The following is a 21,998-nucleotide window of genomic DNA, read 5'->3' as shown; positions in this document are numbered from 1 at the left end:
CTGTAGAAGGCCATAAAGTTATTCTCTATGTAGAATGCATCTTAGATTCGGTATTCAAACATAAAACTCAATTTCATCCACAACAATTCCTCAGGAAAAACTACGTCTCTGAGAGCACATATTATATACACTGATTCACACAATGACAGAAATATTGTTGACATGTACAGAAGAACAGAACAGTGTTAACTCTTACAGACTCCCCCCATACACATTTGCACACACACGCACACACATACACATTTATACGCTCAAATCTTGAACACAGAGAATAATACAACGTTAATAACGGTTTGTTGGCTTTTCGTCTGTCGTTCATGCCAGTTCAGTTGAAAAGAAACAAAACCATATAAAATGAAGTATCGACATATTGATACTTTTCAATACAGCCTCGAGCTTCGTGGCGCTAACACCTGTTGAATTCGCGCTCTTAACATTCTTTACCAGTTCATTGTCTCATACAAACGCATTAAGGCAAACACAGGGGAAAAAAGAAACGATAACAGATTTCTATTAATGGTGGTTTTATTTAAAGCATATTTTTAGGCAACAAGTGTTTACTTTACTTGCCACATATGCCAGGACAGGCAACGTATGCGAGTATTCGTCCAAGTGTTTTTGAGCATGTGCGTGTGAATGTAAATATAAAAGCAAAGTGGCATATGTCGATAATTGATTTAAAAAAATTTAATTAAAACCAGATATAAAAAATAAAAAACGATATTTAAATTAAGTTACAGTGCAGCTTTTAATAGATAATATACAAAAGAAGGAGAATATAAACATGTCTGAATCCGAACAAACAAAACAAGAGGCAAATACTACCAATAATGAATCGCAATATAATCATCAAGCCTCAACACTCAATCCGACCTACAATCAACGACGTACCTCTAGTCCAAATTATGGTACATCAAATCGCAGCATGATTGCAGTAATTGTCTATTTGGCCTTGCTATTGGATAACGTTCTATTAACAGTAATTGGTAAATTTATTTTGCGAATATTTTTTGGTGTCTTTTCATGAAATGTAGATTCGTGTTTACAGTGTCGTACTATATAAGGTTTCTAATTTTATTTTGAAATAGTAATTTGTAACGTGTCGCCTTATGACAAATAGGACATGATATGGAAATCTGCTAAAGTTGACAATAATAACCCATACCTGAAATCTTTTTATAAGTGACACGTAATCCCACTTTCAAATAATCGGCTCTTGGAATAAAAGGGTAAAAGTCGAATATTGCTTGTGATAAAAATCGCGAATTCAATTTCGCGATCACAGAGTATTGTTAATTTTTTGATTTTATACGAGCCAAAAAGAAGTATGAAGCGAAAATTGAAAATTGCCTTTTAACTGATGGCAGAAATTAAAGTCGATTAAATTACCCTCCACCATAGTATGGAGGGTATATTAAGTTTGTCATTCCGTTTGGAAGACCTCGAAATATACATTTTAGCCACCACAAAGTATATATAATCTTGATCAGCATAAAATTCTATGTCGATTTAGCGATGTTCGTTCGTCTATCCGTCTGTGGAAATCACTCTAGCTTCCGAACGAATTGAAATAGATTAATAAAATTTCACTCAAATGTATTTGGTATTGAAAATAGGCCATGTACATCCACGTTTTGGTATATCCCCCATATAGCGTTACCTCCAGATATTCGGTATTTTGATGATTTTAGCGACATTATTCACCGGAATTGTTTCCAATTTGGTATTTGAAGTTCGAAATGGATACTACATCCTAAGACAGAAAATTGCCTGTGCAGGTTCACGACTTCATATAGCCCCAATATGACGGCACCTCCCGATATTCGGTATTTTGATGATTTTAGCGACATTATTCACCGGAATTGTTTCAAATTTGGTAATTGAAGTTCGAAATGGACACTACAGCCTAAGACAAAAAAATGTCTGTACAGGTTCACGTCTTCGTATAGCCCCCATATAACGGTACCTCCTGATATTCGGTATTTTGATGATTTTACATTATTCACAGATTTTTTTAAGTTTCGCATATGGCTTATGACAGGTCCATGTCGTCGTATAGACCCTAATATAACAGGTACATTCGGTATTTTTAAGATTTCGGCCCGGCTGAACTTACAGCTTATTTTAAACTGTTTTACTTATTTTGTTATTTGAGAGAAAACTAGTAGAAAAAGTAATCGCTGGAAATCGTAAAGAAGACAACATCCATTCCAAATTGAAATTAGAAACTCTAACAAGTACAAAAACATTAAGTTCGGCCAGGCCGAACTTTTAATACCCTCCACCTTAGGGTAAAGAAAACATTTTTTATATAAAAGTATCTGAATTCAATTCTGAATTCACTTTAAACTTGTAAGACCGTTTGCATAATGCAGTGAGGCCGTTACTAAAACGGGAACCTCTATAGATAATTTTATACTTCAAGGATTGTCATCTATCCAACCTTCTAAAATACCAAATTTGAAACAATTATGTGGGTAAATGTGACTTTGGATTATCAAAATACCAAATATCGGTGGGTATCGTTACATTTGCGATATAGGATAACATGGAACTAAATATTCAATGTTCTGCCACCGGGCTAGGACCAATTATGAACTGCAAATATCAATTATATGAAGGATATATCAAAACCTGGACCTATACATACAATGTTTCGGCACACGAGCTAGAACCCGTTACAAACTACTACCAATGGACAAATCCCTTAGAAAATGTGGCAAAAATCATCAAAAATGGGGAGGTACCATTATATGGGGCTATACTAAAACGTGAGCCTATACATACAATGTTTCGCCACCGGAGCTAGAACCAATTATGACCCACAAATACCAATTTTTAGGCAAATCCGTGGAAAATGTGGCAAAAATCGGGAGGTACCATTATATGGGGCTATACCAAAACGTGAACCTACACATACAATGCTTCGCCACCGAAGCTAGAACCCATTATGACCAAATACCAATTTTTAGATAAATCCGTGAAAAAATTTAAAAATCACCAAAATACCGAATATCGTCTGATACCGTTATATGGGGCTATACTAAAACGTGGACCTACACATACAATGTTTCGCCACCGGAGCTAGAACCCATTATGACCCACAAATACCAATTTTTAGACAAATCCGTGAAAAAATATGGCAAAAATCATCAAAATACCGAATATCGGCTGATACCGTTATATGGGGCTATACTAAAACGTGGACCTACACATACAATGCTTCGCCACAAATACCAATTTTTAGATAAATCCGTGAAAAAATGTGCAAAAATCATCAAAATACCGAATATCGTCAGGTACCGTACCAAATCGTGGACCTATACATACAATTTTTCGCCACACGATCTAAAACCCATTTAGACCTACAATTACCAATTTTTAGACAATCCCTTAAAACATGTGGCAAAAGTCATCAAAATACCGAATATCGGGAAGTATCGTTATGTGGGGACTATACCAAAACGTGGACCGGTATATCTCAATCTCAATGCCAACCATCATAGACAATATACAAATTGTTCTGCTAAATTTTGACGCTCTACGTTAAATAATGTAGGCTGTATCGTGATTTCAACAGGCAGACGGACATCGTTAAATCGACTTAGAATTTTTAGCTGATTTTGAATTTATATACTCTATATGGTCTACGATGAATATTTAGGAATGTTACAAATGGAATGACAAAATTAATAAACCCTTCTTTCCAAGGTGGAGAGTATAAAAATATGGCTGTTTTTTAATTGTGGGGTGTAACCATGCCTTAAAGTGAAAAGGTTTCTTCACCATCATCGTTGACGTACAGCGTTTTTATTCCCTCAGCCATATGGCTACAGAGGTATATAACATTTGATGAGGTCAAATAACCTAAGTCTCTTTGTACCAAAATTGGACAAATTGGTCCATTCCATCAAGTACCTCCCCCACAAAAGGTCAACATTCTGAATAATTATAACACCTATAAAAAGTAAAGTATGAATCCGATTGTCTTAAAATTACACACATCACAATATTTTTATTAATCCAAGTTCTGGGGTGAAGGTGTGATATATAGGTCCACTCCTTCTGGTACCTCTCCCACAAAGAGTCAAAATTTTGTATATCCATGAAGCTCATAGTACGCGAAATTAATATCCGATCCCAATCAGACTTGATACATCTCTATATTTCCATCATCACAAGATCTGTTATAAAGATGGTTGAGATCGAACTATTCCTTGTAGTAACACCCCCCCCCCCCCCCACGCACACACAAAGGGTCAATGTTTTGAATAACCAAAACGATTATAAAATACGAAATAAGCATCCGGTTCTCTTCATATTTCACACATAACATTATTTCTACTAGCCATAATCTGCTGTGAGGATGGAATATATCGGTCCTCTTCTTCGGGTACCTCACCCGCAAAGGGTCAAGATTTTGAATATCCATGAAGTTCCTAAAACGCGAAAATTAACATTAGATTCCATTCAGACTTGGTACATCTCAATGTTTCCATCAACACAAGATCTGATATGAAGCTGGTAGAGATCGGACCATTTCTTCTAGTACCTCCCCCTTATAAGGTTTATGTTTTTGAAAAACAAAACTCTCAAAGGAAGCGAAATAAGCATCCAACTCTCTTAAAAATTTCACACATACAAACAGATTTGCTTACACAAGATCTGTTTTGTAGATTAAAGATATCTGCCAAACCCTTGTGGTGTCTCACCCACAAAGGGTTTCAATTTTCAATATTTATATCTAAATATATAAAATGTTTCAAAATTTTTCATACTTTTTCACAAATACCGTCTTATCATCGCCATAAACCTTAAAACGCCCCAAACTAATATACATGTCCTGTACTTTGTAATGACCGCCATAATCTCCAGAAATATGTGTTGTATTTTTGTGATGACTACTATTTTTGGCACTTATCAATATTACGTTCATGTCTCATTCTACAAGTTTTAAAATTTCATATTATTTTCTCAATCTCTCCCCCACCCTACGCTTTCTTCTCGTGTCTCATGTACACACTCGCTTAACCCCTTGTGGGGTTGTGGATGTTTTCATTCGTGTTTTTGCTGTTCATCCATAAAATTGATTTCGTTAACACACGCAGTGCCCATTTTGCCCGATTATCTTGCCACCATAAACAATCGTACGCTGCTGCCACCGACGGCATTCACATTGACAGGAACAGGAAAAACAACTGGGTCGGCATCGTCGTCGTCGTCAGCATCAGCATCAGCATCAGCATCATCATCACCATTCTCGTCGTCCTCAAATAATAATAACACGCCATTGTTCGGCATGGGGTTGAATAACAGTGGTGGTCCTGTCGTCATTGATACAATGGCATCAGCACAACATATGGCTTATCGTAATCTGGATGGAACAGTTGCAGCAACAGTGGCAAAAACAAAATCCGAACCGTTAACTGCACAGCATCCTTCGCAATACCATTTCCCGCATCAACAACAACAACAACATGCTCAGCCGGTTCAGCATGTCATGACAAAGCATCCGATACCAGGCAAATCGATGGTTAATTTTTCACTAATACATTTGGCAACGGATGATAATGGAAAATTGTTGATATCCACATCGTCACTAACGGACCCAAGCAATGGCGGAAATGTCATAAAATTCTTCAATAACAGCAAAGGATCACGGGGACAATTGAAGAATGATAAGTCCAGTTATAACATACGCCAGAGTGAAATTGACACTGAGTCGCTAGAAAGTGAAAATGGTTCCATTGGTGTCTTGCTGGCCATGAAAGCATTGGTACAATTGATTTTCAATCCAATTGTGGGAAATTTATCGATCAAGTATGGCTATCGTTTGCCCATTGTAATGGGTACATTTTTCCTGCTCATCTCTTCGTTGGGTAAGTAATTTAGATTTAGATGTAAGAAGAAGGCCATATATTGGTCATCTATGGATCTTTAGTAGACCTTGAACACGTCTTCGAAAGGCGGAACATATTTGCCATTTCCTTTAAGAAAATCTTAAATGATGTGTTGTTCCATAAAGTTTTTTACAGGTATTTTATGGGCATTATGACAGGTCCTCTGTTGATAGAATAGTCTGGCAGATAAAATCATTGTACTGTTCTTCTGAAGAAAGAAGATACGATACATAGAAGACATTTATATTCTACTTTATAGAGAGAAGACCTTTGAGAGGGTTTCTTAAGGGAGAACACCTTTGATGGGTCTAATGTAAATGGCAGACCTCAGGTCTACCATACATAAAGGACATTTGACGTTTTTATACCCAAAGTCATATGACTACAAAGGGTATAAGGTGAGATAAAAAAACTGTTTTTTTTACATTTTTTTCAAATTTTATTGAATGCAAGCAAAAAATGTCGGATATAGCATCAAATTTCAGAATAAGTTTAGATTTGTTCGAATTGGTCACCTATGGCACGAATTACGGCCAATGAAACCGTCACACGCTGCCCGAATGTTGCTTTGCAGTATTTTGGCTAATTCCGGCAAAGCGCTTGCTTGGGGTGATCGACACTTTGGTACTTTTTAATGCCAACCTTGCTTTCCAAAATACTCCAGACACAATAGTCCAACGGATTGGTATTCGGAGATTTTGGTAGCCATTGTGCGCTGGAAAAGAAGCGAGGAACCTAATTTTCTAACAATTTTTGGGTGGCGCGTGGTCCTGTTGGAATTTCCAAGGTCTATGGCCAAAATGTTTGCGTTTCCAAGACTTTAATACACCCTCCAGAATGTTTTCGCAATAATATTCGTCATTTATTCTGATGCCACGATCGATTAATACGAGCGGAGAGCGACCATCGCCTGTTATGGCGGCCCACACCATGGCCGGCGCTTGAGTTCTGGTGGCCAACCGAAGGTGCACATTTTGACAAGACTAAGAGTCTATTTTCTTTCTGTTGCGATGAAAGTTCTTGCACTTTTTGGAATTTCAATGGCTTTACTCCGAGCTCATTTTTCAATATTTGCCGATTGGAATATTGCGATATGTTCAGCTCACGAGACATTTTTCGGCAACTGCGACGCGGGTTTCGATCAAGTCGCTTCTTTACTTTTCGAACCATTTCTGCTAATCGAAATAACGGTTGTAGAACCTTAGTCTCTTTGGACCAATTCCGTTTTAGCGCATTTAGAGTCGATCTAGAGTTGTCCGTATGTCTCTCTTTTAGCATGGCTGGCTGGTGTGCACGACAACCCTCGATGAGAGTATCCAAACTTGGTGCAACGCAAAATTATTATGAACTTAGGTTGAGTTCGGAGATGGGTAAAATCGGTCCACTCCTTCCACTAAAATCGGGGGAGGTACCACCCCACAAAGGGCAACATTTTTAGAGAAATTTATTTGTTTTATAAAACAAGATAGGTTCATTAAATTTTATGAAAATTTTGAAAGTCCCTCTATTTGCATCGATACTAGGTTATGTGTGAAAATGGACAATATGAGATCATTAATTCTGGTACCTCCCCCACAAAGTGCGACATAAGTGTCCGATTGTCTTAAAATGTCGCGCATTTCCATACTTTTACCAACACAATATCTGGTGAGAAGATTGTATATATTAGTCCAACATTTTGAATAATTATAACTCTTATAAAAAGTGAAATAAGAGTCAGATTGCCTTCTAATTTCGCACAACTCAACATTTCAACCAACACAAGATCTGGTATGAATAGCATATAGAATGGACCACTCCTTCTGGTACCTCCCCCAAGAAGGATCAAATTTTATAACTATGAGGGTCATAAAACCCGAAATGTGGAAACTACACACACCTCAATATTTCTTTAACAAGAGATCTGTTGTGAAGATAGAATAGATCAAACCATTCCTCTTGCTACCTTCCCCACAACGTGGGTAATGGTACCCTTTTTATTTGAGGAAGCAGTAGAGTTAGATTTGGAATGAGGACCACTGATGGAGTGCATGATAGATATGCTAAAGGTTTTTCGGAAATTTGCACTATAAGTGCACGAAAAAACACTAAAATGTACTACATTTGTACTACTTCGTAACATGTGAACGGTTAGAGGTAAAAACTTGAAATTTTATATGGGAATCAAGGTTTAGTCGATGTAAAGAGGTAGTTTTGGAAGTGTGTACTCATGTATACGAAAAGTACTACAATTTCAAATTTGGCGGAGTGTAGGCTTGGGATATGGAGGAAGTGTCCAAAATGTGTACATATGTGCACGAAAAGTACTATATGGTACTAATTTGGTACAATTTCCGATAGAGCTGACATTTTGAAATGTCGAAATAAGATAAGATGTGGGATTTGGATATGGAGCTAGTTTTCGAAAAGTGTACTTAAGTGTACTGCATGGTACTAAATATGGTACAATTTGTATTTTGGTGTACCGATAGGAGTGGAATAATGAAATTTCAAATTGGGATTATTGTGGGAGTGTAGGATTGGGATATGTTGGCAGCTTTGAAAATTCGTACTTATGTGTACTAAATAGTACTAAATTTAGTATAATTTAAATTTGAGTGAGTTGAAGGGGCTGGAATCCCCAAATTAGGTAATGCGATTTCTATGGGATTGTATGATTGAGGTACGAAAGTAATTTTGGAAATGTGGAGTATAGGTTTTGGGTATGTAAGAAGTTTTGGAAATTTGTACTTATGTGTACTAAATTTGATAAAATTTGGATTTAGGTGAGCCGAAAGAGCTGGAATTCCTACATTTTAGGTTAAGGAGTGGCCTAAACGTCTGTGGTTAATATATGCAGATGGTTCTGGAAATATGTACTATAGTTTTTCGAAAAGTACTATGTGGTACTAAATTTGGTTTTGGGTGAAGAAAAAGAGCTGGAACCCCGAAGATTGATATTAAGGTCTCTGTTTGTGGTTTTGCAAATGCGAACTATAATTTTTCGAAAAATACTAGATGATACTAATTGTGGATCGCTGTTCCTGTGGATTATGTTATTAAATTTAGTATCGGGTAAAGGTATAGAGTTGAAATTCTGAAATTCTTCCGAAAATAATTTAATATAGTAATTAGTACAGTGTATGAAGTTTTTATTAAAATATTTTGCCAAACAGAACAAATTGTGCATTTGGAGTACTAAAAAGACCTAATTGAGTAGCGGACACTTGCTAGTTTCTCATAAAATGAGAAAAAAGCATCTAAGTCTCTTCATATTTCAAACATGCCAATATTTCAGTGAACACCAGATCTGGGGGGAGAATGGAATATATCAGCCCACTCAACCACAATGTGGTCAAAATGTTGAATAACCAAAGTGATCATAAAATATGAAATAAGAATCTGATTTTTTAAACTTCATACATTCCAATATTTGTACCAACCAGTGTTGCCGTTTGAAATTTTTATTTCAGCCCAAATTTTTTCTAAAAACCGCCCAAATCGACCATATCCGCCCAAACTGTAAAAAGTTGAATAATTTATATGTAGTTTGTATTCAAGTAAATTTTATTGAAAATTTTACACTATACATAAAAAAGGTACTCAAGTTTTATTGCATTCAATGTATTAAATACATTAGAGAAAATAAAAATTTTATTGTTATTTTACTTCAAGTTTTGTTATATATATATATTATATATATATTTAAAAAAATAACATAATACAAGAATTCAATGTACTAAATACATTAAATAAAGGCCAAAAATTATGTAACACCACGAAATATTGGTTTCCCACATAGGAAAGTATATATGGATCTTTCTATCTCGCCGAGCTGAGTCGATCTAGTTATGTATGTCCGTCTGTCCATTTTAAGTTATAATCACTCTACAGGTCGCAATTATGGCCCGATCTTCACGAAATTTAGAATGTAGCTGGGGTTAAGGTCAGAATAGAACCCTATTTCTTTTGGAGATGATCGCATAATATTTAGGTGTTGAAATGGACCAAAAACTGAAAAATGTCCTGATTTTGCAGTTGCTCTACAAGTCGCAATTATAGACCAATCGAAGCGTAAGTTAGCATGGGGCTAGAGCTTAGGGCTGGGCAGAAGCCTTCCAATTTTGATGGTCATCGGGTAATATTTAGTGGTTTAGTAGACCATAGCATTTGCGATAAATAAAAGTCAAATTTTCCATTAATCCGCGAATATTTTTACTGCCGGCGAAATCACAAATAGACGAACAGATCAATTCTGACCGTTATGTAGATGCCGAGTGTATATATGTCGGATATATACAGCGAAATATATACAATGTGTATAAACAAAGGAAGGGGATGTCAGCTAGAATGCTTATATCTTCAGAATGGCTGGAGCGATTTTGACAAATTTTGTCAATTTAGAATGCCCTTGTGGCATTGAAGTATTAATACTAAAAAATCGCATAAAATGATACCAATAATGATGTTCATATAGATTTTGCGAAATTTTTTTATTTTTTCATATTTTTTTATCGCATGCGATTTTTTCAAATTGACTTATAATATTAAAGTATTTGTTTTGTAATATTTTTTCACTTTACAACACAGGTTAGGGTTATTATTTATATACAGATTGCAATTATCGTTCGATCCTCACGAAATTTTTCACAAAGATAGGGTTAGGCTCAGAAGGGCTTAGCCTATTGTTTTCAAAGATGTCCGCAATATATTTATGGGTTGAAATGGACCAGCAACTCAAAATGTTCCTGGCTTTTTTATGCTATTTTCGTTGACGAATATAGCCAAATATCGTAGACAAGCAAATCATATAGATGAGTCTAAATTTGGAGACACAGAGGGGCCTCGCAAAATATTTAGGGGTTTAAATGAACCAAAAACAGAAAAAAATTTCCTGATCACACAATTGAAGAAAATCGACACGCCTGAGAATATAGTTAAGCACAGGGAAGAATTTTGGATGATCATTTGAATATATTTAGCCGTAAAATGGACCACAAAAACTAACAGCACGACGGAGTGCATAAATATTGGGAAAATATCCCTGGTCAAAATGCTAAGGGTAATATCTGGGCAGTGCTCCGTGACATAATTTCAAAAGCGAAATCTTCCAAAATTGATTTGGACATGAGGGGGCGTCTAACATATTGTAGTGTTGTAGGGTATCACATGGTCGGCCCCGCACGACTATAGCCTTTGCTTACTTGTTTTTAAATGTATTATATATATTATTAAAAAACTTAACAAAAATTTATAAAATAAATAACGATTCGTCTCAATAAAAAAATATAAAATTCAGTTAGTAATAAAAAAAATTAAATTACGTAAAAACAATGAACAATGAAAAAATAAATTTGTACCCTATATGAAAAAAATCCGCCCAAAATCCGCCCAAACCACAAAATTTATCTTTTTTCCGCCCAAATTTGGACGGAAACGCCCAAAACGGCAACACTGGTACCAACACAAGATCAGGTTTTAAATTTTAATAAACACACATTGACTGAGGGTATACATCTGTCGGTAAAAATAAAACGGCAGATAATTTATAACTCGTTCTATAGCAGAAGGACTTTGACAGATTTTCTATAGACAGAAGACCTTTGAAAGACCCTTCTATAAACAGAAGAAACATCTCGTATTATAAACAAATCATAAGTGCATAGGCTGCCATGTAGAAAAGCACGCTATGCCCAAAATACATTACACACACCCCCGCACACCGAGTGATAATACTGCATATATAATTCATGGCAGACCCTTCTCTTATTTTTCCACAGAGATATATTTATGGATTGCAACTCTACATAACTCCAAATAACGGACAGTTTGTCTGCAAATCTGTAATTTAGTGTTTCATAGACAAAAGACCCTCGACCTTCGACAATCTATGTAGGAAGAAGACTTTTTGCAGGTCTTCATTATGTGTCAGACCTATTCGAGTTATTCCACTTATGGGAAGAAAGCTTTGATAAAAGCAGACCTCTGAAAACTTCGCTCGAATTTGTATAAAGAGTAAAACTAACTCGAATTCGAGCGGCAGTGCTCTTAGGGGCAGAAAAAATCGAGTAAACTCAATTTTTCGATGTCGCTAAAATATGAGTAAGCATATTTCCTCGTTTTCGAGTGGGAGCTAAATTCGTTAAAAAAGTAGCAGATTCTATATATATGTGTATTTTTCTATACCAGATCACCTCCCTGTTCCCTCTTCTACAGTATCGAAATACTCCAGACACAATAGTCCAACGGATTGGTCTCCGAAGATTTTGGTGGCTATTGTGCGCTGGAAATGAGGCGCATTATTGAGTGCGATTGTGCTGAGTCCTGTTGGAATGTCCAAGGTCTGCGGCCAAAATGTTTGCATGCCAAAGGCTTTAATACATTCTCCAGCATATTCTCGCGATATTATTCGGCATTTATTGTGGTGCCACGGTCTATTAATACGAGTGGAGAGCGACCATCGGCAGTTATGGCGGCCCACACGCTTGAGTTCTGGTGGCCAACCGAAGGTGCACATTTTCAGCTGATCTTTTTGGCAAGCAAACACGATCAACGAATGTTTTCAAATCGGAGAAAACCAAATTCGGCAATTCACCACCACTTTCGGCCAAGCGAAGCAATTATTTACCGCTTTTAAGTCTATTTTCTTTCTGTTGCAGTTCTTGTACTTTTTGGAATTTCAATGGCTTTACACCGAGCTCAGTTTTCAATATTTCCCGAATGGAATATTGCGATATGTTCAGCACGCGACCAATTTTTCGACCACTGCGACGCGGGTTTCGATCAAGTCGCTTTATTACTTTTCGAACCATTTCTGCTAATTTTGCTGTTTTCTTCCGTCCACTTTCTTGACTTCGGGCTACGCTACCAGTATCACGGTAACGAGCGATGGTACGAGACACAAAAGATTTATTCACATTTAAATGCTGGAGTGCTCTAGCGATAGCCACTTGTGGTTTTCCAGCCAAATATAAAGAAATCACACTATCACGCTTGAATTCCATCACGAAAACTTTTTTTCTGGAAAATTCTCACCAAAATGATTTTGTACACCTGTAAACAATATATAATGAGCTTTCATTGGAATAATTTTAACAGCTGTCGGACGAGTTGCTTAGAAATAACAGCAGTCTGAAGTTATATCCCTTGACATATTTAAACCTCCATCCTAACACGGAGGATATATTATGTTTGCCATTCCGTTTATAACTCATCGGAGTAATCATTTTGGACCCAACATTGTATATATTCTAATCCGATGTAGCCATGTCGGTTCGTCTCTTGTAATCACAGTATCTTCGGAAGAAATTAAGAATTTGATAGACATTCGTTTTAAATCTAAAGTTAGATTAAGTTTAAAGATGGGCTATACCAGTTAATTTTCTTCTATAAATAAAGAACTTTAGATGCGCCTTAAATATAAAAACCGCTTTGGGTGCCGTCCAGAAAGAAAACTCCTTCGGAAACATTCTGTATATGGCATAGGCTTCATTTAAACATTTTGCAAGTATTCTTCCGACAAATAATTTGTACTTTTAGTGTTTGCGGTTGGAGAAACCTATGGCACCCTATTAATAGCACGTTCGGTACAAGGTATTGGTTCAGCGTGTATTGGCGTTTGTGGCATGAGTCTGGTGGCTCAGGTAGGTTAATTTTCAGAATATAATGACATCACATTTTTTTAAATATATATATTCTACTTTTAGCATTACCCGGAAGAAGAACGTCGTTCGAAAATAATGGGCATCATATTGGGTAGCATTGCTTTGGGCGTATTGCTTGGCTATCCATTTGGTGGAATACTGTACGATCTGTTTGGAAAATCGGCACCCTTCATAATATTATCAACCATTATTTTTGTTAATTTGGGTAGGTCTTTCAACTTTCTTTTTTTTAGCAAAAAAAAGGTTAATTCTTTGAAAACTGAAAAAAAAACTTTTCTTTTCCAACCCAAACAGGTCTGCAACTTGTCACAATGGATTTATCCGTACAATCGGAGGTAAATTTATGAAAATAAAAACCATCCATATTGTTTAAAAAAAACATCTCCATTTCCTACAGGTCATTGTCGATGTGGATCAACAGCAAAAACCCAAATGGAGGCCCCTGCTTCAAAGTAAAATGATTTTGGCCATTGTCATCGCCATATGGTTCTCAACATCGACCATGGCAATATTGGAACCATGTTTACCGCTGTGGTTAATGACGAACCTCAAACCGAATAAATGGCAGTTGGGAACAGTGTTTATACCAGATTCGGTGGGCTATTTTGTCGGTACGAACTTTTTTGGTTCCATTGCCTATAGGTTTGGGCAAATTAAGGTATCATGTATATCGCTGCTGCTTGTGGGCATATCATCGATTTTGGTAAGCATTGATGGAAAATATAACGATATATGCTCTGTTCAAGATGTAAAATTAGCAAAACTACTAGATTCTTGCATGTTCTGGAACAGAGCAATAATAATTTTATGAATTGGACGAAGCAGATGTTTTCGTTTATATTCAGGGTAGATTTATAAGGTTACACGTTAAGGCGTTTAGACACTATGTCTCTCTGCACCAAATCCATTTTAGCATACTTGGAGTCGATCTAGGGGTGTCCGTCCGTCCGCCTTTCTGGCTAGCGCGCACCTTAACTCTCGAAGAGATTTGGAATACAGTAATATTTTTACCAAACTTAGATCGAGTTGGGATATGGGCAATGTCGGCCCACAAAATGACCACATTTTTAAGAAAGTAATATAGGGTAAGTGCGCCTAAGTTCGGCATGTCCCAGTAGTTTTGATATTTAAACTTAAATAACTAAAAATGGAATTGACCAAATAATGAAATAATTGCAAAAAAACGTCAACAGTGTTCTCTGCTCTCTTTCTGTAAAAAAAAAACAATGAGCTCCGATCATTTATTACGAGAGAATAACGGTTTTCGTCAGTGAGTGTCTTCGAACACGTGCGATAGTGCTTGTTTGTAAAGAAAAAAATAGTGGTGGCGTCAACTTAATAATCGATTTAAGTAAATTAAATTTAATACTTTTGGAATCAGAAATATTTTATAATAGTAAATAACAGTCTAAAGATCATTTTATAACCTAAAAATCATACATAATCAAGCATTTTTCTCTTATATTATTTAATGCCGACGTTAGGAACAGAAAATCAGTAAAGAAAGTTATGATACCCTACACCACATTGCTTATTTAGTTGAGCTCCACTTAATAATTAAAAGTTTTTATGGGAGAATTCAATCATACACGCTATGATTATAATTTAAAATTCAATGGACTAAATATGCCAAAGCATTTGTATCTTTTAAATTCGGACTTGTATTGCCCACTTGGTGCAGAATTAATTTGAAATCAGATAAAGATATATATGGGAACTATATCCAAATCTGAACCGATCTCGATAAAATTTGGCAAAGATATTTTTGAGCTGTATTTGATATATTTCCCAAAATATTGTTGTTACAGAGTGCATATTACAGCTGCGGTGGACAAAAATAACAAATCGGATGAACAATATATATGGGAGCTATAGCTATATCTGAACCGATTTCGATCAAATTTGCCATACTTATTTTCAGGCCTAATTTGGTTGTATGTGCAAAATTTCATACTATTCGGGCTGATATTACACGTTTGGTGCACAATAAAAGGCAAATCGGACGAAGATATATATGGGAGCTATATCTAAATTTTTACCGATTATCTCCAATTTCAATAAGGTTCGTCCTTGGGTCAAACAAATATTGTTTGCAAAATTTCATCTCAATCGGATAATAAATGCGTCCTGCATTTTGTTCACAAGAATACATGGACATGCATAAATCAACTCAGAAAGTGATTCTATGCAGATCATCAAAAGGAACTATTGGTCTATCTCGTTTCCTTTTGCCTGTTACAAACAAATGCACAAAGACATAATACCCTGACCACCTTGTGGTGTAGGGTATAAAAAGAGATTTGCCAGTAGTCGGCAGGAGGTGCCGATTAGTAGAAAAATGTCATTTTTGACCTATTTCACCAAAATTTGAGAAAAGTATTAAAAAATAATCCAAAAACTACTGAAATAAAAAAATAGTTTTGAGTCGGCAGTTGCTTTTATTTGTGCTTTTTGACCAACTTTTCTAAATTAGGTAGGTTTCTTTTTTAATCAGCTATTTGACGTTTTAGATAGCGGTGGCATTTAAAAAAGAAAATGTTGGAAAGAAAAGAAAAATACAAGAAAGGTACTTTTTTCTTTTTTTATTTCATCTCATTTTTATTTTAATTGAAAATCCATACGTTACTGAAGGTTACCATACTATTCTTGATTTTCTACCTATATTTGGTTTACAATGATAATTAAATAAAACACTATTTAAAAACGAAATTAGTTAGTTAAACTGTGAATTAGTACTACAGCATTGTTTTATACTATTTGAAATAAAAAAATATACAAAATAATATATTTTTTTAATGAAATAGCATATGCCGACTACTGGCAAATAGACATGCCGAGCATTGGAAAATGGTGCCGACTTCTGGCAAAAAACTACTATTTTGGTAAAATTGCAAATTTTGCTAATTTAATTAAAACAAATTCAATTGTTGTTTATTATTTCGAAAACTAAACAAAATATGGAATTTGAACAACTTTATTTTTCTGCAATTGAAAGATTTCACTCAGAATGTCGAAAGATTGAAATATTGAAAAGCCTAAAAGTGCCGACTACTGGTACACTTACCCTATATTTTTTTGGAACAAGAAACGATCATCTAGTTTTGTACAAACAATTCCCAATATTTTTATCAGTCCTAGATCGGGTGGACAACATCGGTCACTCCATTCAGAACCTCCCACAAAAAGGGTAAAAGTTTTGCATAATTAAAAGTCGTATAAAATATGAATTAGGAGGTCGACTGTCTTCCAATTTTTATTAACACTACCTCTAGTATGATTTATGGTTATAATGTACCACTCCTTCTGGTACCTTCCTCTTTAAGGGTCAATATTTTGAATAACCAAAACCTTTATAAAATGTGAAATCAAAATTCGAATGTCTTCAAATTTCGTACATCTCAATATTTTTATCAACGCAAGATCTGGTATGAACAACGGATAGAACGGACCACTACTTCTGGTAACTTCCCCTCAACGGGTCCTAATTTTGAATAACCATGAAGCTCATAAAATGTGAAATAAGCATGTGATTCTCATCAAATTTTATACAACTCATCATTTCTATTAACACAAATGTGTGTGAGTGTGAGGATGGGATATATCGGTCCACTCCATCTGGTACCTCACCCACAAAGGGTTAACATTTTGAATAATCGAAATCCTTATAAAATGCGAAAAAAAAACATCTGATTCTCTTACAATTTCACACAAGCTCCAATATTTCTACCAAAACAAGATCTAGTGTAAAGAAAGGTAGATAGATATACCATCACCCCACCAGAGATCTGATGTGAATATGAAATTTATCGGCCAATTCCTTCGGGTACCTTCCCCACAAAAGTTGATCATTTTTAATAATTCGCATAAAATCGGAAATAAATGTTCGATTTTCTTAAAATTCTGCACATACCAATATTTTTATCAGTATTAAATGAAGTGGAGTACTTCGGTCCGCTATATATGGTACCTTACGCACATTTCAACAGTTGACAAAAATTATCACATATCACATAAAATGTGAAAGAAGTAGTCGATATACAGGGTGAGATGAAGAAACTGCCATTCGTCCGACAGCTGTTGTTCACAAGCGTACGAAAGCATTTTGGCGAGAAATTTCCACAAAAAAGGTTATTCGTGATGGAATTCAAGCGTAATAGTTTGATAGTTCTTAATATTTGGCTGGAAAACCACAAGTGGCTATCGTTAGAGTACTCCAGCATTTAAATGTGAATAAATCTTTTATGTCTCGTACCATCGCTCGTTACCGTGATACTGGTAGCGTAGTCCGACGTCAAGGAAGTGGACGGAAGAAAACAGCAACATCAGCAGAAATGGTTCGAAAAGTAAAGAAGCGACTTGATCGAAAACCGCGTCGTAGTGGCCGAAAAATAGCTCGTTTGCTGAATATATTGCAATATTCCATTCGACAAATATTGAAAAATGAGCTCGGGGTAAGGCCATTGAAATCCCAAAAAGTGCAAGAACTTACACCGCAACAGAAAGGAAATAGACTCAAAAGAGCTAAAGAGTTGCTTCTCTTGGCCGAAAGTGGTGAACTGCCGAATTTGTTTTTCTCCGATGAGAAAACATTCGTTGTCCAGCAGTTTGTAAACAAACAAAATGATCGTGTTTATTTGCCAAAGAGGTCAGCTGAAAATGTGCACCTTCGGTTGGCCACCAGGACTCAAGCGCCGGCCATGGTGATGGTGCGGGCCGACATAACAGCCGATGGTCGCTCTACGCTCGCATTAATCGACCTAGGCATCAGAATAAATTCCGAATATTATTGCGAAAATATTCTGGAGGGTGTATCAAAGCCTTGGGCACGCAAACATTTTGGCCACAGACCTTGGACATTCCAACAGTTTACATTATTATAAAATTTGATGTTATTTCCGACATTTTTATACCCTACACCACAAGGTGGTCAGGGTATTATGTCTTTGTGCATTTGTTTGTAACAGGCAAAAGGAAACGGGATAGACCCATAGTCCCTTTTGATGATCTGTATGGAATCACTTTCTGAGTTGATTTATGCATGTCAGTCCGTCCGTCTGTCCATGTATTCTTGTGAACAAAATGCAGGTCGCATTTATTATCCGATTGAGATGAAATTTTGCAAACAACATTTGTTTGGCCCAAGGACGAACCCTATTGAAATTGGAGATAATCGGTAAAAATTTAGATATAGCTCCCATATATACCTTAGTCCGATTTGCTTTTTATTGTGCACCAAACGTGTAATATCAGTCCGAAGAGTATGGAATTTTGTTCATACAATCAAATTAGGCCTGAAAATAAGTATGCCAAATTTGATCGAAATCGGTTCAGATATAGCTATATCTCCCATATATATTGTTCATCCGATTTGTTATTTTTGTCCTCCGCAGCCGTAATATGTACTCTGTATCAACAATATTTGGGGAAATATATCAAATGCAGCTCAGAAATACCTTTGCTAAATTTTATCGAGATCGGTTCAGATTTGGATATAGCTCCCATATATAATTTCGTCCGATTTACCTTTTATTGTGAACCAAACGTCTAATATTTGCCCAAATGGGATAGAATTTGGCACATACGACCGAATTTAGTCTAGAAGGTAGTATGCCAAATTTGGTGAAGATCGGTTCAGATATAGCTATAGCTCCCATATATATTTTTCATCCGATTTCTTATTTTTGTCCACCGCCGCCGTAATATGCACTCTGTAACAACAATATTTGGGGAAATATATCAAATGCAGCTCAGAAATACCTTTGCTAAATTTTATCGAGATCGGTTCAGATTTGGATATAGCTCCCATATATAACTTCGTCCGATTTACCTTTTATTGTGCACCAAACGTCTAATATTTGTCCAAATGGGATGGAATTTGGCACTTACGACCGAATTGAGTCTATAAGCTAGTATGCCAAATTTGGTGAAGATCGGTTCAGATATAGCTATAGCTTCCATATATATTATTCATCCGATTTGTTATATTTGTTACCCACAACCGTAATATGCACTCCGTAACAACGATATTCAGGGAAATATATGAAATACAGCTCAGAAATATCTTTACCAAATTTTATCGAGATAGGTTCAGATTTGGATATAGTTCCCATATATATCTTTATCCGATTTCAAATTAATTGTGCACCAAATGGGCAATACAAGTCCGAATTTAAAAGATACAAATGCTTCGGCATATTTGGTCCTTTGAACTTTAAATTATAATTATAATCATAGCGTGTATGATTGAATTCTCCCATAAAAACTTTTAATTATTAAGTGGAGCTCAACTAAATTAGCAAAGTGTTGTAGGGTATCATAAAATCGGCCCCGCCCGACTTTAGGACTTTCTTTACTGGTTTGTTTTCATTCAAAAAAAATTTAAAACAATTTAAAAATTGTGGTGTTGACTTTGTTGCAGTTTTTTATCTCACCCTGTATGAATAATTGATAGGTATAACCTTTGATATGGCAAAACTCTGTGCATTCCAATAACCATATCAGTCTACTCTCTCAAGTACCCCTCCCACCAAGGGTCAAAAAGTCGACATTCTGATACATGATGTTGTCCTTTTCGTTTTGTTTTTCTTTGTTGATAATTAACAAATTTGCCGTAATTGTTATTTTTTACCAATTCGCTTCCTGGCCGACCTTATATAGGTCTTGTGTGTGCCTTTGTCCTCTATGTATCTGCGGCTTTAAATTTTGTTTTGTATCTTTTGTGTTTGTACCTTTTTTTATTATTTAGATACCAACGGCAACAACTGTTTCCCAACTCCTTTTGCCACATTTTGGTCTGGGTCTAGGCATTGGAATTATTGACGCCGCTCTTGTGCCATTGTTGGCGACATTTGTTGATGCCACCTTATCCGCTGAAGATGAGCAAATGGAAACAGCCGATACCCGAAGTGCCCACTCTATGTCAAGTTATGGCAGTGTCTATGCCATACAACAAACCTCCGTCAGTTTGGCATATTGTTTGGCTCCACTGTTGGGTGGTGAATTGGCCCAGGCATTTGGCTTTGTTTGGCTAATGCGAATCGTCGGAATTTTCAATATTGTCTATGGTCCTATATTGGTGTATCTCTATTATAAATACGATCCGAAGGTAAGTTGAAATTTGATTTTCATTGTAAATCCTTGTCACCACACTCTTCGTTGTTACAGGTTTTACGTGAAAAACAACATGAAATGCTGTTAAGCTCAAGCGGTGGCAGCTATGGACGAGGCAGTAAATATAAACAACTTTATAATGCCGTTGAAAATGAATAGATGGACACCAAACTATTCTAGTATTCCGCATAAATAGTAAATTTTAAATAAATAATTTCTTCTATAGCAATATTGTCAGAATGTATGAATGTATTTACAATGTCCATATGATTCCTATGAATGTTCAGTTTTTGATGTTAAAAAGAATCTCGAAATAAAATCAAAAGAAAGCTAATCTAGGGATTCCTTTAAAAGCTGTTGTGCCATGTCGATTAAAAATGGAGGTAAAAAAGGTTATTTTTTTTAAATCAGGTTAATGACAATTTCGGCCCCTAATTTATTCTTGTTCGTCTTAAGAGGTCAGCCAATGATTTAGGCCAGTCAACAAAAGCTTTTGTGTGTTCTCAACTTAAGTCTGAGATATGAAGGTGAATGGTTTGTGTACTAAATGGTACTATATTTGGAACAGTTTGGTTTAGGGTGAACGGCTGAAGCTGGAATTTTGAAATTGTTTCTTTTTATCGAGTTCCCAGTGATTAAAACGGGGTTTTGGAAATGTATGCTACAAGTACACGAAAAGTGCTAAATAATACTATATTTCGTACAATTTGGTATTTGGTGAACAGAAAGTGTTTGAAATCTGAAATTAGATACGATCGCTGTTTATATGTTGCCTGGACTTATGGAGGTAGTTTCGGCAATATGTACTATAATTGTATGAAAAGTACTAAATTGTACTATTTTTGGTATTGGGTGAAGGGATTGAGATAAAATGTTAAAATTTAATATTTAGTTTACAGATGGTATCTGTGTTTGCGATTTGGGGGTGGTTTGAAAATGTGTCCCATAATTGTACGAGAAGTACTAAATGGTACTAGTTTTTGTATTGGGTGAAAGAAATGTGCTGAAATGCTCAAATTTGATATTGAGGTCTCTGTTGGCATCTGGAATTGAGATATGGATGTAGTTTTTGGAAATGTGTACTATAATTGTACGAGAAGTACTGAACATCACTATTTTTGGTATTGGGTGAAAGTCTGAGATATGAAGGTGAATGGTTTGTGTACTAAATGGTACTATATTTGGAACAGTTTGGTTTAGGGTGAACCGATGAAGCTGGAATTTGAAATTGTTTCTTTTTATCGAGTTCTCTGTGATTAAAAGGTGGTTTATGTGTTGCCTGGACTTATGGAAGTGGTTTCGGCAATGTGTACTATAATTGTATGAAATGTACTAAATTGTACTA

General features: G+C 35.8%; 1 protein-coding gene across 1 annotated transcript; it reads left to right on the top strand.

Annotated features, from left to right (window-relative positions):
* Positions 1-398: 398 nt before the first annotated feature.
* Positions 399-20,978, top strand: LOC101893090 (synaptic vesicular amine transporter). The gene is made up of 8 exons (XM_020038014.2): positions 399-986; positions 5,109-5,879; positions 13,419-13,522; positions 13,586-13,748; positions 13,838-13,878; positions 13,941-14,246; positions 20,289-20,648; positions 20,708-20,978. The coding sequence occupies exons 1-8, from the start codon at positions 785-787 to the stop codon at positions 20,810-20,812; spliced, it is 2,052 nt and encodes a 683-aa protein (XP_019893573.1). The 5' UTR covers positions 399-784; the 3' UTR covers positions 20,813-20,978.
* Positions 20,979-21,998: the final 1,020 nt, after the last annotated feature.

Source organism: Musca domestica, unplaced genomic scaffold (genome assembly GCF_030504385.1).
Source record: "Musca domestica strain aabys unplaced genomic scaffold, Musca_domestica.polishedcontigs.V.1.1 4, whole genome shotgun sequence".
Taxonomy (NCBI): Eukaryota; Metazoa; Arthropoda; class Insecta; order Diptera; family Muscidae; genus Musca; species Musca domestica.
The sequence above is the reverse complement of the archived record's forward strand: the minus strand, read 5'-3'. Positions and strand labels throughout refer to the sequence as shown.

Bases quoted from the DNA above. Each gene is read 5' to 3' on its own strand.
- LOC101893090 (XM_020038014.2), top strand. From the start codon at position 785: ATGTCTGAATCCGAACAAACAAAACAAGAGGCAAATACTACCAATAAT. The intron at 13,879-13,940 runs GTAAATTTATGA...CATTTCCTACAG, and splicing joins ATTTATCCGTACAATCGGAG to GTCATTGTCGATGTGGATCA. The intron at 20,649-20,707 runs GTAAGTTGAAAT...TCGTTGTTACAG, and splicing joins ATTATAAATACGATCCGAAG to GTTTTACGTGAAAAACAACA.